This window comes from Capsicum annuum, chromosome 1 (genome assembly GCF_002878395.1).
Source record: "Capsicum annuum cultivar UCD-10X-F1 chromosome 1, UCD10Xv1.1, whole genome shotgun sequence".
NCBI lineage: Eukaryota > Viridiplantae > Streptophyta > Magnoliopsida > Solanales > Solanaceae > Capsicum > Capsicum annuum.
The window spans coordinates 90007062-90023965 of record NC_061111.1 but is presented as its reverse complement, the minus strand read 5'-3'; the positions used below and the strand labels follow the sequence as shown (position 1 = coordinate 90023965).

The following is a 16904-nucleotide window of genomic DNA, read 5'->3' as shown; positions in this document are numbered from 1 at the left end:
CCATTATTTAAAGATCATGTAGCTCTTTAATATGCAATCCTTGGATGCTCTTGACTTGGAAAGAGTCAACAATTAACTGGACATTTGAGATCATCTTCCATGTGCTCCATGCTACTCAGGATCATATAATGCATATCGCCAAGCATTCTCAAAATTTTAATCCACTCACAAGTCTGACGCTTCCCTTTTGACGTGAATATGTACCTTGTTGTTTGGAAGATCCAATAAGTGTTGCTTCTGTTGCCCACAATATAATTGTAAATTCATCTTTAACTTCAAGTTTTTTAGTTTTATTCTTCACTTCCGCCACAGTATTGAACAAGTTGTCAAATAAATTCTTCCCTACATGCATGACATCCAAATTATGGCAAAACAGATTATTCTTCAAACAAGGTAAGTCCCAAAATATGCTCTGTTTTGTCAAATAATGTTCAACCCTAAAATTTGGCATCCTGAATTTTTCATCAGTCCTTCCATTAGTAGTGATGCTTGTTTGGACCCAGTCTTCTTCGCTGCTGCTGTGAATTTATGTCTATACCAAAATAGCATTCAATATCATAACAAGTAGAACATGGAAATCAGATACATATTTCAAACACAGCGCGTCATATTGCATAAAGTATTAAAATGATGTGCTATTTTTTGAACTTGAGAAATTATACCATATATGTTTGTTCAAATTTTTATTGACTTTGTGCAGTTAGTAATATTTCATAGGGAAATAAGAAGGGCAGAGATGGACTGGAAAATGACAATAGATATGTTAAAAGAATAACAATTGGATCCATGTGTAATCCCTAGAAAGTCGCACTATTAGGTATAGTGAAGGTGTTAAGGACGGCTGACCGGTAGTACAGTGAATAAGAAAACAGATATTCCGGGGACTTGAATTTGGCATACCACATAGTTTCCTCACTTGTGTCAATCCCATGAATCTAGAGTAGTGTACTCTCACTTCATGAATGCATGATACAAGTCAAATACCTTAATTTTTGAAGACATAATTGGAGTTCATCATTTAAAGGCTCAAGACTTGGTCATCCCGGGGGCACAAGAATATGCAAGGAAGACCCGTTTTGAGCACAAGCAAGGCCGTGTGTGGAAGATTTCTTGGAGCATCGAAGACTTGAGGACTCATGGTTTTGGACAACACTTAATGGGTCATGATTTGATCATCTTTATTAAGGGTATTTTGGTCACTTCATTGGGTCTAAATGCACTCCATGGCCACCCTACCCTTTAAGGGTATTGTTGTTATTTTGCCTTGTCTTGTAATTGAATATAAATAGAATATTTTAGGTCTTTTTCTCATTAGTTGTTTATTGATGGAAGACAAACTTTCTCTCTAGTGTGAGGAGTGTAACAACCCTTAGTTGTAGAGCTTGGAAAAGCCACTAATCCATAACTAGGGCTTCCCAAGTATGGATATCACTTGTGTTGCATCGTTGGCTTGATACGTTGGTGATTAGGGAGGTAAATTTCCTATTTTTTCAATGTAAGAGTTTGGTGTTAACATTCATCAATCTTAGGGTCCTTACATGTGGTTAGGGTTCTTAGATTCTTGAATATTGTATGTCAAACTATCTATCCATCTCTTTTGTTAACATTGTATTGTTGTTGGTCTTTGAAGTCTAGTAAAGCCGTGTGGGGCTCTTTTGATTCACTAGCATTGTTGTTCTTGTGTTCATCTCTTTTCTCTCTCAAAACTAAATCTAAAGTCTAGTGAAGCCGTGAGTGGCCTACTTCGATTCACTAGCACCTTGTTGTTCAGTTTGTTGCTCTTATGTTGGCTTGAATCTCTTGATACACACTTAGTCTTGTATCATTTGGTATCAAAGAGATCTTTGATTTTGTTCTAACAAGATCAATCTTGGGCTTGAGAGTTGAAAAATATTTATATATATATTAAAAAAAGAGTTGAAAAACTAAAAAAAAATCAGAAAAGGAGTAATCTGCCCGTTCTTATTGTTCTTGGCCGAGAAAATTGTTATACTTGTTGTTGTCTTGGCCGAGACATGTTTCTTTGTGACTAGATCTTGTAGTCTTTTGTTGTTTAGAGTGTTTCTAGTGTTGGTTTCTTTCTCACCAACACTAAAAAGTGTCCAAATCTAAGCTTGAACTTGAACTTGTTGATGTTGTTAATGTGAACAAAGTGTGGCTGATTTGATGTTGTTGTCATTCTAAGCCTTGACTGTGTTGAAGTCCTTGTTGTTGTGGAGTTAGGCATTGGAATTTGTTGTTGTTCTTGGAGAATATTGTTGTTGTTCTTGGTGTTGTTATTGTGTTCTTCTTGTTCTTCACCCTTTTCATCTTTTGTTAAAAAAAAAAAGTGAACATTAGATCCACAAAAGGTGAAAGACCAAGTTGTAGTACTTGTTGGTGAAAGACTTGATCACATCACTCAAAAGACTTGACAACAACTTTTCACCAACTTTCCTCGATTTAAGGACCTTGTTTCAAGGAGAAAGTACCAAGAAGGTCAAGTCTTGTTTTGAACTTGAAAATGAAGCTCCAAGACCAAATTTCCCTCCATTAACCAAATCCACCATTTCCAAATTGTAGATTGGTCAAGACTTGAAATTGGAGAGTAAAATTTTGACAAAACTGAGGCCAATAGTGGACTGCCACATCACTAAATTACTGGTCACACAACATTTTGAGTTCAACTTTTAGATTCTTAGTTTTATTTTATTGTTTCTTAGTTTCGTTTGTTGGTTTGAACACTAACTGACGACCTAGTAATCTCCTACTAGCTTATTAGTTAGTTTTTGTGCCCGTTTGTTTGTGTTAGCGTTACTTTGTGCTTTTCTTGTTTTTGAATCGTACAATTTCTTGGTTTAAGTTCGGACATTATTTCCTTGAGTCTTCAAACAAAGAATCCATTCCGACCAAGGAGTAGAATCACCCCTCGACTCATAACGAACTACAAGCCGACTTGCAAAACTTGTGAATCCAAGTGTGAAATGATCAAGTGTGTGAGAGTGTGGTGAGGTTGTTTTGAACTAACTTGTGTCTTATTTTGTATACTTGTTCTTTTCTTTTTTTTTAGGTACAATTATGATGGAACCCGCGGATGCAAGTGCTATTTTGGCTAAACTTGAAGCCATTACCCGTTAATGGGAAGTGATAAATGAAAGGTTGGATCATATGGGAGTTCCAAGAGATCAAGTGGGCTACTCGGACACACGTCAAGATGAAGACCATAGCTCATGTGAGCTACGAGGTAAAAATGTTATCCCCTACACTCATATGAACATAGTTGTAATTTTACCTAGTGTAGGAGTGTATAAGTCTTCATTTTGTGATACTTTTGATATTGTTAGGTCACATAAGGACTAAACTCTTGTTGTAGGTACACAAGCACTAGTTGATCCTTTAGATGACAAAATTGATTCTCCTCATGAGAATAACTTGTGTCCATCTGGTGCTAGCACTTACAACTTGACTAAGGTTTCATTACCAAGTGACGAGAGTATTCACACACTAGTTGACCCTTGTGAAAAATAAGGTGAGTCTACGTTGGTATGTGAATTGCCAACAACTAGTGAGGGTGAGCAAAATAATCAACCGGGCGTAGATGATCTTGATTTGCTTGAATATTTAGAAAACCCGAGTTGTGATTGTCTTTGTGAAGATGATTTTAATTGAGGTCCTTTGGCTTTCCGTGATGGTTTGTACGTATGTGAGGAAAACTCTTGTGAAAGAAAAAGTGATATGTGCTCAGAAATGCCATCTACTTCGTCTTTATATGTTTCTTATGTTGGGCATATTCCTAGTGGAAATTTTAAACTAGTAGTAAGTGCATACATGGGAACCCTTTATTTGAAGTTGACTTATGGAACACCTTTCTCAACTCTCTTTTAGTTCATGATATATTCAATAGTGATAAAGAGGGCTTGCTTAATTTCGAGGATGACACCCTAGGGGAAAGTGAGAGTGGCCGAGACCTAAGCCCTTGGTTACGTCTCCCATTCGATCCCGATAACTTCTTTGAGTGTGAAGAATGGATAATTGTTGGTCGGTCCACTTGTTTGAGTAATATTGTTATATGTTTTAGGTGGACTTTACTTTTAATTAAGACACCACCCCTTGATGGTGATTCCTTTCGCCAACTCCTTTATAATTTTTTTTCTAAGTCCCTCGTGATTATAACAAAGGACGTGTGGTTATATCTCAAGTGTGTACCTCCTTGGCATGCTGATGTTGTTTATTGTACTAACTCTAACCCTTATGTCATGAGGATGTGGTGCTTTTTTGTCTTTTCTTTGTTCTTGCAAGGTTTGGATTCGAGGTCGAATACTTTTCAAGAAGGGAAGGATGATACAAGTCAAATGGCCACCTTAACTTTTGAAGACATGATTGGAGGTCATCATTTAAAGGCTTAAGACTTCGTCGCCCTGAGGGCACAAGAATATGCATGGAAGACCCGTTTTAAGCACAAGCAAGGCCATGTGTGGAAGATTGCTTCGAGCATCGAAGACTTGAGGACTCACGGTTTCGGACAACACTTAATGGGTCATGATTTGGTCATCTTCATTAAGGGTATTTTGGTCACTTCATTGGGTCCAAATGCACTCCATGGCTACCCCACCCTTTGAGGGCATTGTTGTTATTTTTCCTTGTCTTGTAATAGAATATAAATAGAACATTATAGGTCTTTTTCTCATTAGTTGTTTATTGATGGAAGACGAACTCTCTCTCTAGTGTAAGAAGTGTAACACGCCTTAGTTGTAGGGCTTAGAAAAGCCACCAATTCATAACTAGGGCTGCCCAAGTATGGATATCATTTGTGTTGCATCGTTGGCTTGATATGTTAGTGATTAGGGAGGTAAAGTCCCTCTTTTGTCAATATAAGAGTTTCGTATTAACATTTATTAATCTTAGGTTCCTTACATGTGGTTAGGGTTCTTAGATTCTTGAATATTACATGTCAAACTATCTATCCATCTCTTTTGTTAACATTGTATTATTGTTGGTCTTTAAAGTCTAGTGAAGCCACTAGGGGGCTATTTCGATTCACTAGCATTGTTTTTCTTGTGTTCATGTTCATCTCTTTTCTTGCTCAAAACTAAATCTAAAGTCTAGTGAAGCCGTGAGTGGCCTATTTGGATTCACTAGCACCTTGTTGTTCAGCTTATTTCTCTTGTGTTGGCTTGAATCTCTTGATTCACATTTAGTCTTATATCAATGCATAAAACCTTATTTGATGACAATGATTTGAGAGTTGTATATAAGCTCCTAAGGTAAACAGCCAAGATGCCACCTTGCAGTTGATGACAATGATTCGATAGTTATATATGAGTTATCTTGCTATTAATACCCTACAGTTGTGTTTGTAGGTAGTAGCAGACTACGTGAAAAGGTTGGTTTGGTTTTTGTGGGGTCTAATTCGTGTGGAATAAATCTTGTAGGATAAATTACTTGGCTAGGAAGTAAATTTAGACAACAGGCAAAAATTTGTGGTGGACAAATTTTGCATTTATTTTTCTTTTCTTATTTTGTGCTTAGAGGTCAAGTTTTGTCATTTGGTGCCAAAATTTTGTCATCATTAAAAGGATGGATATTCTTAATTATGAAATCACCTCAAAAGTTCATAGTTAAATATTGTAAGAGTAAAGAATTGAGAGAGCAATTCTCTCAGTGTATTTAGGATCTCTCCCTCTTTTTTGTTAATATGAAGGTAGTTGTTCTCTAGTTAATATTGGATCATTCGGATCCTAACCACATTAAATTTTGTTTCTTTCTCTTGTTACTTATTCCACTTTTTTGCTAACAATTGGTACCAGAGCCAAGGTTCTTCCTGAGTATGATCTGCGACTGCAGCATAATATAAACTACCACATCAGAAAAGAATTACTTTGATTTTTTTAAATTCCAAATACTATTCATAGTAGAAGAGAAAAAACAAGTAGTGATGATTTCTATGAAGTTTGAAATTAATAGAATTAATAGGTTTAACAACTTTAATATCTTGAAAATTCATATGATAACGTTATTATGGAGGGAAGGTTCAATCCACGCTATTGACGGAAAGTACCTCGATGTTACATAGGAGAAAAGATTAAAAGCGGTGTGTTGAGTGTCATTCAACTATCCCTTGCACCTAGTGTTCCATGAAGTGAGTACAGGTACTGATGAGATGGTCAAATAGTTATGGGACAAAATGCAAGGGCTTTATTAGGACCGGTTGGTGACAACAAGGATGTTCTTAAATGGCGTCTACACACATTTAAGATAGAGTCAGGTACTTTGTTGTAATACCATCTAGATACTTTTAATAAACTTGTTATGGACTTATAGAAAAGTGGAATTAAAAAAGAATGAGGAGATGCTAGCATGTTCTTTTCGATTTTTACTAACTTTAAAATATCGTGATATTAAAAATTCAATGATGTATAGCAAGGAGACTATTACTCTTTTGCAAGTGCGGCAAGCACTTAACTTTTACTACTGGAAATTACCCCTATGGCAATGGTTTCAAATCCGTTGTAATATACAATAAAACTGTCACCATAGATCTACCTCAACAGTTAAGCATGTGTTCTATATGCAGGCATTGTGATAGGGTTGTGGCAACGGTTTATGCGATGGTTGGATGAAACTGTCGCCATAGATTAACCTACAACAACAGTTATTTTTTCTCTTATCGAGGTGCCTTTTTTCACCTATTACAATGGATACTAACCATTGTAATAGATTCTATTGCAACGACTTTAAACCATTGTAATAGTAATTTTTCCGATAGTATTATTATTCTATTGCAACGATTTTTGCCTGTCTATGAAAACTATTTTGAAAGTCTATTTCAATGATTTATTATTCTGTTGCAACGTTTTTTTATTACCTATTACAACTATTTCATTAAGCTATTGTAATGGTTTTCTAGCCTCTTGTAACGGTTATTAATTACATATTGCAATATTTTTGTTGGTCTTTTGCAACAGTTTTTGACTACCTATTGCAATAATTTCTAATACTATTACAACGTTTATTAATCTATTGCAAAAATTGTTGCCACATGTTATAACTAGCTCAAATACCAATTGCAACAATTTATATAACATAGTCACTCGTATTAATGTAAATTAGTACTACATACATAATAAATTATACCACAATATATACACATCACAAAATAAAATCATTCATTAATAATCTCATAATCCAAAATATGCAGCAAGCTAGTAATCTAAATCCAAAAGCAAAATGCTAATTAAGTCCAAAATAATTAGTTAAGATTTTACATAGAATAAAGTTGGAGTCGCGATAAGTTTCAAGAAATTCAATATCAAAAACATTGATATTAGAGCATTTATCAACAATCCAAAAAATCTCCTCAAGTAAGGTCAATGTTTTTATCACTTTCTTCAATCTCTTCCTTCAATTTGGAAACCTATAAAAAGAGAATAAATAATATAAATTAGCGCTTAAATGACAATATATTTCTATTTACAACACAAAAAAAATAATAAATTACTGTAAAGGTTATGATGGTGCTTGATGATAGTAATAAAATGATGACAAGCATATAACTTGAACACATATAATTTGTAAGTTCACTAATCAGGTTAATTGCAGCAACCAAAACCAGCAAAGGTTATGATGGTTATTGATGATGAGCAACAAAATAATGACAAGCATATAACTTGAAAACATATTATTTGTAAGTCAACTTTACCGTTCAATTGCAGCAACCAAAATTAACAAACAACAATATGATGGCAAGTACAAGTATTGCTATCTCACTGAGGTTAATTGCAGCAACCAAAACCATCAAATAGCAATTCTATAGCTTATTCAATAGCTAAAAAAGGAAAATTGTTTCCTAAATTTACATGGATTGTTGTAACACTAGACCTTCAACTGTAAACAGCACATGAACTAAAATATGAGTATGCTGGGATAAACAAACAAAATAGTAGGTGAGATGTCCTTTCCTATGCTTACATTGTGGAACCCATCATGGCCAAATTATCTGCAGGATTACCTCAAATATTGGACCATTGAAATTTGGAATGATTGTTTAGTTAGCGTCCAATACTTCAAAGGTTTCTTCACTGTGATGAAGTTTGTTTAATATTTGGCATTTCTCTTTTTCATCTCTAAGGAGGAGGGTTGACGAGAGGGATGGCATTAGTCATTGCATTTTTGAACTCTTTTCTACTTTATCGATGCAACATTGCATTTAAAAGAATGTATAGTATTACATTTACCACTGATAAAATAGGTATCACTAGATCTTCTTATGCCAAAGTATCACTTAACTAAAGAAGAAAGGCCATTATGTAAACTTAGGAATCCATATGCCAATTCACAGTAAGTCAACAATATTTCCAATTCATTATTATACTTGAAATATTAAATGTTTTCATAGAAGTCAAAGATTCACTATTCAATTTGAAATCAATAACTGCTTTACGTTTAGAAAATATGGCAGCTTGGAAGATACTAAGTCAGAAATAACTAGCTTTAGGTAATAGAAAGAAAGTTATTGTGGCATACCTGCACCGAGCACTAAACCAAAGATTATCTTCCACTGTCAAATTTTCATGCACTATATCATCTTGAGTAACATAGCCAATAACTTTCTTGTATGATTGAATAGATTCAGACTTTCCATTTATGAGAATTGAACCAGTTGTAGTACAACCTGCTGTAGGTTTTCCGATCAATGCAAATAGAAACGTTGTCTTTCTAGCGCCTGATGGACCCATAACAATAGATACACGGCCAGGTGATAATGTCCCTATTACACACCTCAATATATGCTTGTGTTTACCCTTCAAAGTAAGTGTCAAATCTTTAAAGTGAACCTCAATAGAAGGCCTGCGACTTATGCCAAACTCACTTGCCATGTGAAGTACTCTAGAAAATGTCATATGTTTGTTCTGCTCCTGCATAACTTTTTCTCATATGTTTGTTCTGCTCCTGCATAGCTTTTTCTTTCTCAATTTGTCCATATGCATATCAAAAAATTTGAGTCCTTGACTGTAAGGGGTCGTTTGGTAGAGTGTATTAAAAATATAATACATGCATTATGGTTTGTGTATTACTAGTACCATGTTTGGTATCCTTTTTTAGATTATGCATAACTAGTACTTGTATTATTTATACACTTTTGTGTATTAAAGTGTGTGTTAACAATACACATCATTTCCCATGTATTAATAATACAAAACTTTTAACACATGTATTAGCCTATTAAATGACACTATTGCCCCTTAAAATTATTTTCCCGCATTCTTTTTCCACTATATTTCGTTCCTGTTCCTTTTCCACTGTATTAAAAAGTTGTTCTCTCTGTTTTGGTACTTTTCCATGAAATAGAGAGTTCCTTTTCCACTGTATTAGAAAGTTGTTCTCTCTTTTTTGGTACTTTGCCATGAAAAAGGGAGTGTAATATTCTCCACATCTTCATCCTTATAATTAATCAATATTGTTTGCTTTTCTCCACAAGGTTAGTAATTGTATCAAACCTTTATTTTTGGTCACTGTTTGTATTTTCTATCCCTATTTCACAATTTGGGTATAGTTTATTGTATACCAAAATCAACCATCAAAAAAGTGACAATCATTTTGGAATGCAATCTTTCAAAGTCAATGAATTTGATGATGAAGTTTAGGTTTATCACTGATATTTTTGTTTGAGTATCTGTTTCACTCTCTATATGGTTGTTCACAAATTTATTTTAAAATTTTATATATATTCATTCTTTTTATTTTGATGGTATATTTAGGTGTTATTATGGATCATCAACCACTGTCAGGTACAGAATATACTATTCTTGAGGAGATAATGTTTCAATAATTTCTTGTTGTCCTTATTTGTCTTTTCATAATCATGGCTAGTTATGGTCATTCTCTAAGAAGACGATGTCGAAACAGGGGTGAGGTTAGGTACTGTATGGGTGTTCGAGTTTCGAAAATTATTTCTCACTTGCATTATATAATAAACAATGGTGATAGTATATGTATCGATAAGTTAAGAATGGATAAAAATGCCTTTCACACTTTAGTTCTCTTAACTAAGAATATTGGAGGTTTGACCGATAGTAAAAGTATATCAAGCAGTGAAAAGTTAGCTATATTTTTAAATATCTTGGCTTATCACGAGAAGAATAGATCTATCAAAGTTGATTATATTAGATAGGGATGGAGCGTAAGTCAGGCTTTTAATGAATGCTTGTGCGTTATTCTCAAACTAACCCCATTGTTACTTGTTAATCCTAAACTAATTCTTGAGGATGAGACTGAAGATTGCTGGAAATGGTTTGCGGTAGGTGAAATTACAGTTTAGCACTTCTTTAAGTACAAAACTTTTATACTTTGAGGTAACATTATAATTGATCTTATAGGGTTGTTTAGGTGCACTAGACGGTACTTACATTCCTATTAGAGTTCCAACTCAATACAAACCAAGATACAGGACAAGAAAATGAAAGATAGAAACTAATTTTTTGGGAGTTTGTGATAGAAACCTCAATTTTACGTATATGTTACCTAGTTGGGAAGGATCAGCTGCCGATGGCCGTGTTTTATGAGATGCTACAGTAAGAAGAAATGGTTTAAAAATCCCCAAGGGTAGGTCATGTATATGCTTTCAAGTTATATCATGGATTTAATATTATATAGAAATAACTAAATTATATGTTTATATTATAGGTAATTATTACTTGTGCGATGGAGGATATACAAATAGAAAAGGTTTTCTGTCACCTTTTCGAGGATATAGATATTGGTTGAAGGATTGGTGAGGTGAAAATCCATCACCTTGATGTAAAGAAGAACTTTTCAACATAAGGCATTCTAGGGCTCGTAATGTTATTGAAAGGGCGTTTGGTCTCCTAAAAGGACATTGGGGAATTCTTAGAAGCCCTTCGTAGTACTCAGTTAAGGTTCATAATAGGGTAATTAGTGCTTGTTACTTGATTCATAACTTTATTCTTATAGAGATGGAAGTGGATCCCTTGGACAGTGATATGAAAGAACATGTGGAATATCAACACGAAAATATTGACGTTGTTGAATCGTCAAAGGAATGGAGCAGTTAGAGGAGTGAGTTGGCTCAACCAATGTGGAATGAAAGAACTGATAATTGATTTGTTACCACTTTCGAGACTATATTACTACCTGTTAGCTATGGACTACTTTTAGACTTTATTAGCTCTTTAGAATTGGTTTTGTATGTGTTGTATTGCTGCCAGGAACTTTTAACTTTTGTGAGCTTAATAACACATCCTTTTGTACTCTTTATAACTTCGATTATTGTATGCTATAATTTATAGTGTTGGTTAGTTGAATCAGTTAATATTTGGGAGATTAAATTCATGTTATTTTCTGACTGTAAAGTGTAGTATAATTTAAAAATATATTTTTGATATTTCGGCACACTTTCTGAAGTTATTGTGATGCTCTATTTTCACATTTCTGATATTCTATTATACAAGATTTAAGTTGAAATGAATAGTCAGACATCATCAACCAAGGTATCAAAAAAGCCAAGCAACTCAACTCCATCGACGCGAAGGATGTGGATTCCAAAGGAAGAACAAACTCTTTTAGATAGATTGAAATAGTTGTGTGCTAATGGTTGGAGAGGCGATAATGGAACCTTTAGACCAGGCCACTTGATGGAGTTAGAATGTTATATCCACAAACATTATCCTAAGAGTGCATTAAAAGGTGAACCACACATCAAAAATAAAATGTGATATTGGAAAAATGTTATGGAATTATAGCTCTCCTAAAGACTCAAAGTGGTTTGGGCTTTCAATATAGTGTGGAGCTATATTAATTGACGATCCAACATTTTGGGATAATTTTTTGAAGGTAATTAATATGATCCAACTTACTATTTTGATTGTCTTTGTGAGTTTTTTCAATTTTCGTATTAAGTATGTGTAATTTATGGAAGTCATTTGTGTCATTTTTGATAATCTACTACACAACATTTATCGAAGTCAATTGACAGCCTATCTAAATGAGTCTGAATGCTAGTAAACGTCTTGATTTGCTGAAGTTTTTTGCTATTTGAAGGAATAAGAGCTAGATTAATTGAAGTTGGATACTCTTAAATTCTTTCATAATTGATGAATATGGCATTACGCTATATTTTAATCATTTTTTTATAGGCTGAACCAAAAGCAAAGAATATGAATACTAAGAAATGGCCAATGTTTGAGGACTGGGAGGAAATCTTTGGCTAGGATAGAGCAACTGGAGAGTTTGCGGAAGCACCGCTAGATGCTATTGAGGAAATTCAAAAGAGTCGAACTCCACAACTTTGCAATGACATGAGTTTGGGATTTCTTATTGATGTTGATGATAAAGAATAAGGTGATGCTTATCATAGCTCTAAAATAGGTACTGGAGAAGTTGAAAATGCCGTTGGACATAGTGCATTTACTACAACTGAAGATGTCACTAAACTTAGTTCATTTTGTGGAGCTGAAAATGCCAATGGACCTAGTGTGTTTACTGGAGGAGAGAATGTCACTGGAGCTAGTGCTGGAACATCTGCAAATGAAAATATTGGATCCCGACGGATTCATAAATAAGGTGAGTATGCTAAAAGGTCCTCTTCTAATGTTAATAAAAAAGAGAAAAACAAGAAAAGGAAAAAAATAGCGGAGGATGATAATAAGACATTTCTTGAGGGCATGATGGAATTTCTAAAATTTTTTACTGAAGTTCAAGACAAAAGAATGGGTGCCTTGATTGAAATGCTCCGGGAGTGTGATCGATCCGATGTTCATTGTCAAGTTTATTCCATCCTTAAATCCCCTATATTTTTTGAATTGTACACTGTACAACAGCGTGTCAAAGCTGCAACGGTTCTCTATAAAGATGATAAAAAAAATGGAGTTATTTTTAAGTATGGGTGAAGATGAGCGCAACACAATGGTGTGGATGGCTATCCATGATGAACTTTGAAGTATGCAAAACTTATGGATATAAGTGGTGGCACTAGTTTGATCATTTTTACTTGATTAACAACTCTAAAGTATGACAATAGTGCCATTTTTTGGCACCTCTAGTTATTGCTATGGACCTAAGGATGCTAAATTTTTGTATAACTAATGTTTGTTAAATATCTCAACTCTAGAACAAATGTTAAGTGTATATGTAATTTTATAGATGCTACGATAGTTATTCAAGTTCTCTTTGTAGCCGTTTGACTTCTAGATTCTATGGTGCAATTTGATAGCTGCTATGACAATTAGCGGGGAAGTATAACCATTTCCTTTTTATCTGTTACTCTTAAATTTCAAGAAACTCCTCTACTTTGGAATTTAACTTTTTGATCAGTGTATAATTTTTATCCGATGGTTGTGCAACAAGTTTTCTTTAATGAATATTTCCACTAAAAATTAGTTTAGAAGTGCATGGCTAAATTGTTGTCTAAAATTGAATAGCTGGAGCTCAAGTTTTCTTGGGTTTAACAAGTAAAAAAGTGCTCGACTCTATCAGGACCTTTTGTTGTTGGATGTTACCCTTCTATCATTTGGTTTGGAAATTGCTGGAGGTGTCATGACTGTATTCATTCCCAGAAACACCAATATTTCCATTGAATAAGCCATCCAATGGCTCGATGGTAACCAACTTGCTGAGGCCGATAAGTTTGAGGAAAAAATGAAAGAGCTCGAGAGTCTTTGCAACCCAATGTTCAAGAGATTTATTTTAGAGCTGATGGTAACCAACTAGCAGCGCCTGTGGACTAATGTTCAAGAGTTTTATTTTAGTACTGAAGGTTTCTTTCCCTATGAGAAGTATTTGGCCTTTGTAAATCGAGCCTTAATCTGTCGTGGCACTTGTAAGATCAAGAGACTTATAATTAAACTATAGTTGAATTCTCTTTGTCCTAATGATTATGAGGGATGGATTTCATATGCGGGGAAGAATAATGTGGAAGATCTCTTTATAGAATTCGAAATATACTATTATGAATAGTTGCCGCCTCAATATTTGTATTGCAATTCGTCACTCAAGATATTGAAGTTGTGGGGCTGTAGGTTTGTACCTGATATGCAGATAAGATGGAACTTGTTGACAAATTTATCCCTCTGGTTCTCAGTGTTGTGGGAAAAGCTTTTGTGAGATTATGGTGGGTGCTCCAAAACTGGAATTCTTTGAGTTGTTTTCATGCTGGGGCTACAATGATCTAACATTTGATTCTCCTTACTTAAGAACTGTGAACGTATGAGAGTATGAAATAATTGATTATGAAAATGATGAGCATTTACATGGACCCATCTTGAGAATTTTAGCCCCCAACGTTCGCTCTTTGCAACTGACGGGAGCTTTGTGTTTATATCTGTTGTAGGGGTCGTTTTGTTTGAAAATTGTTATCTCGGAATAACTAATACCGAGATTAGTTATCCCGAGATTACCTGGGATAAGTTATCCCACCATATATATGGGATAAGTTATCCCATCACTAAGGGGAAAATGGTGGGATAAGTTATCCCGAGTTGAATTAATCCATCCAACCAAACAAAGGAAAATGTGTTCTTTTATTTTATCCCGGGATAACAATTTCCAAACCAAACGACCGTTCATACTCTGATGGAACTATATTTGATCGTCTGTTCAGATGTATCCTCGTTTGTTCAGACATTGTATGGTTTTGTGTTTATTTCTGCAATGTCAAGACATGTTTGAATAGTTCAGGCAAGCTTTTGTAATATTTAACTTATTGCTATTTTGTGAAGGTACTAGTGTCTTCTTGTTGATATACTGCTTAGATGTTTCTTTTCTCCTACTGATCATATTGCCTCAAGTAAATATTTTGCTCAGACCCTTTAAAAATGTTTTCGCATCTGTGTCGGATATGAAAAGAAATACAGAAATGATGTTGTTTAGTAACTTGGCCATCATGCCATAGAATTATGCATTACAACGCATGAAAGAATGAAAGATCATATTCATGAACATGATTTTGCATCTTTTTTGCATACACAAGAGATATAACAATCTAATGGAGCATAACATATTAAAGCATTATTACTCCAATACTCAATAGCACATACCAAGATGGATGCTAACAAATGAAATTTAACCATTTAAACATTACCATAGTTAGGTAACAAGATCAAGCTCAAGTGGGCAAGCCAAAACTAGTGTAGAACTCCAAAATACCTACTTCAAGATAGTTTTTGAAGTACATAGATTATTCAGCTAAAAGAATCTTTCCATCTAATTTAGGATAAAAGTAGTCCTTTCCAAAACTAAATTGGTAGGAATATTGAATAGACCAAATGTCTAACCTAAATTTTCTTCCGCGACTCAATGTATCAATCACCAGAGAAATTTTAAAGCACCCTTTCACTTTGAAGGCGTGAAAAACTGAAAGTAAAGAGAGAGAGTAAACAGTACTAATACAACAAGGCGAAGATGTTATTTCTAATATAGTTCAACTCAGAGGGGATGATGCATCTCTTTTGCAACAATCACAATCCGATTTTCTTATCCACCTTTTGAATTTGGTTAAGAAAAATCCAACTCATCTATATAGACAAAAGAAAGAAGGAAACATATGTTAAAAGCTAACATAAAACCGATCAAATAGAAGTTAGGAGAAGCATCTAGAGACACTACAAGCAGCAGTGTATTTTAGGAAAGCAGTAGCGAAGAATCCATAGACACTGCTATCGCCTGTATTTTAGGAAAGGGAAAGGTACTCTCATAAGAACGTGAAATTTGCAGCATATTCATCGTTCAATGATAACACTAAAATTTAGAACGGTCAAATGTGAAGAGCGAGGAAGAAAATTATTTCAACACACAAATACCTGAGACAACCTTTTCTCCTTTTTCATGTTATTGATGCCATAGCAGAAATAAATTAAATGACTACCTAGAAAATATTCTCGAGCCAGAGTAGAAGAATCTACTAATCGGCAATACCTCAAAGGAATAACTGACCCCATCTAACAGTCTGCACTAGTAAAATATAACATAAAATAGAAATAGATCAGATTGGATCATCACCGAATCAAGTTCGATCTTTAAGGTTTTTAGCATTGAACTCATACTAATAATATTATGGATTTAGATGTAATATTAGTTGAAATTATAGCTGGTTTACAAATATTTCATGTATAGACCAGATCGAAAGAACTTGAGATTAACCCATTGCCAAAGAGCTACATCTGCCAATTCTCATCGCTACCTATGAGATTATAAAGTGACTTATGATGTCACCATCTTGGTGCATAATAATCAGACAATCACAGTAGATACAAACATACAACAAAAGCCTGAAATGTTAATTCTTGCGCATTTACAAAGACTTCTCAAAGGCGCCCGTAAAATTTTGAGGTGTAACTAATTTTCACATTCAAAGAAAGAACTCGAAATTATGAACATAGTTGAGAAAGAACTCAAATTATGAATATAGTTGAGGGCACTATAATTTTCAGCAAAACACACTCCCCATGGAAGTCTACTATCTCCCTGAGAATCTTAATGATCTCATCATTACGATCCTTCGCCTTTGACACTCTATCTTGCAACTCCCATTACCAATTCACAAGACATGTCAAATACAAGATCAAAATTTAATAAGATCTTGTAGAATCATTCCTTATTTTTTGAGAAGTAACAATCTTTTTCCTCCTTATTGGAAACAAGTAGATGCATAACCAATAGTTAATATGAAATACATCTGTGGCCAATGATTTCTTTATAACCCAGCACAACTAAAAACAACAATTACAATCAAAAGTTAAAGTGGGTACCTCGAACATTAGACTTCCTAATACCCAACTCCTCTTTCGTGTATAGAGTAAACCCATCTATCTTTTTCTTCCTCGATCGATGCGGTGGCTTTAATAAAACTCCATCTTTCGAAACCCACCTATTTTTTCAACTATTTCAGCTCTGTAAGGGCTATTCCACTTGAT

At 34.3% G+C, this 16904-nt stretch overlaps 1 protein-coding gene across 1 annotated transcript in view; it reads right to left on the bottom strand.

The window, feature by feature from the left end:
- Positions 1 to 8900, bottom strand: part of LOC107856914 (ABC transporter G family member 28-like) — a 58440-nt gene extending 49540 nt beyond the window's left edge. The window contains exon 1 of the mRNA XM_016701878.2: positions 8503 to 8900. Coding sequence (XP_016557364.2) covers positions 8503 to 8900 — 398 coding nt within the window. The remainder of the gene's footprint in view (positions 1 to 8502) is intronic.
- Between the last annotated feature and the right edge of the window lie 8004 nt (positions 8901 to 16904).